Here is a 1,540-nt window from a genome sequence, read left to right as displayed (position 1 = left end):
AAAAAAAACTTAAAAGAATATTGTGTATAAACTTTTTTGAATTATATATTGAGTTTTGATTAATTTAAAATTTGGGTCTTTCATTTATTTAATTTGAAAAATGTCTAAATATGTTTAAGATTATTTGATATATTATATAAATTTAAATTTTGGATTATGTGGCATTTTGTTTTGGAATATAAATATATAAATTTCTAATTTCTTCGAACAAACTTGGACAGGCAGAACAGAACAGAACAGAACCCGGTTTTGAAGCCCTAATAATACATCCAGTCCCTCCGCTCCTCAAATTTCCATGTCCATTAACCAGAACCACCTCCTCCGCCTCGTTCTTTCCTGCCGGAAAATCACCGCTCAGGTCACCAATCCAGACACCTCCACTATCATCGCTATGGCATCCTCCTCCGAGCAGGAATTCGTCGCGTATTACCACTCTAAACTCCACCGCTTTCCTCGATCCAACAACTTTTGGGACTCCAAAATCGCCTCTCGCGTCGGCGAAAAGCTCGGCCACCGTTTGAAGGAGATCGGTGTCTCCGATGTTCGGATTGATCTCGCCGAAGAACTTTCCCGCCCTGTGTACTATCGAAATAGGGTTCTGCCGCTCTTCGATTCTGTTCGGCGCTCTGGCGTCGCTGTCAATGGTGCTGAGAAGCTTGGATCAGGTGCGATCTAGCTTGGATTATTGATTTTCTTGATTCGGAGTTTATACGATTCGCGATTGAGATTGAATTTAGGGCAGATATGATTCGCTCTCCTTCACGTCGATGATTTTAGGAATTTTCTTTTTTAAATTTAGGGCACATATTATAACAATTTTGACACATTTTCGATCTCTTTCTCTCTTTTGTCTTCGATTAAAATTGTAATAATATTCTGCTTTATTTTTATTTTAAATTTTAAGTTTATAAACACTCATTTTACTTCTTTTTTTTTATTACATTTTTTTCAATATTTTCAAAAGAATACAAATAGTTTCAAAAACTTTGTGAATTTAAAATTTTTAGATCCGATCTTATCTTTTTATTTCAATATTTTGACATCTGTTTTGAAGTCGGAACGCCATATAAAAACTTGTTAGACATATCAAGGCAAAAGCAAAATAAGCAAGAAAGTCATATACTTACTAATTACATACTCTAAACGAATCTTCCGATCTCACATCAAATTTTGCTTCAATATAGTTTATACACAACTTTTTTAGACCGAAAATTTATTTATGCATAATTTCCCAACCATTACAACGAAAATTTATTTATGCATAATTTGGATACAATTTAGTTAATTATTTGATATAGTTTTAATTGAAATCGAAAAAAAAAAAAATTAAGGTGATATGAGTAAGTTTAAAGTGAGATACAATTTAGTTAATTATTTGATACTCATGGCAATTTAGTTAATTATTTGATACTGAGAAAAAATTGATGCGGTGGATATGGACAAAAAAAAATTTGCAACCTTGTCACAAAAGTTTAATACAATTTAATTAATTATTTGATAATGTCTTAATTGACACTCGGATTTTGAACATATATTTAAA

The 1,540-nt window shown here is 32.0% G+C and overlaps 1 protein-coding gene across 1 annotated transcript; it reads left to right on the top strand.

The window, feature by feature from the left end:
* Positions 1 to 207: 207 nt before the first annotated feature.
* Positions 208 to 836, top strand: LOC111488745. The gene has a single exon (XM_023136675.1). It carries the CDS (start codon positions 296 to 298, stop codon positions 674 to 676), a length of 381 nt encoding a protein of 126 aa, XP_022992443.1. The 5' UTR covers positions 208 to 295; the 3' UTR covers positions 677 to 836.
* The last annotated feature ends 704 nt before the right edge of the window (positions 837 to 1,540 follow it).

Source organism: Cucurbita maxima, unplaced genomic scaffold, assembly GCF_002738345.1.
Source record: "Cucurbita maxima cultivar Rimu unplaced genomic scaffold, Cmax_1.0 Cma_Scf00013, whole genome shotgun sequence".
Classification (NCBI taxonomy): domain Eukaryota; kingdom Viridiplantae; phylum Streptophyta; class Magnoliopsida; order Cucurbitales; family Cucurbitaceae; genus Cucurbita; species Cucurbita maxima.
Note: the sequence above shows the minus strand (reverse complement) of the source record. Positions and strands in the feature narration are given on the sequence as shown.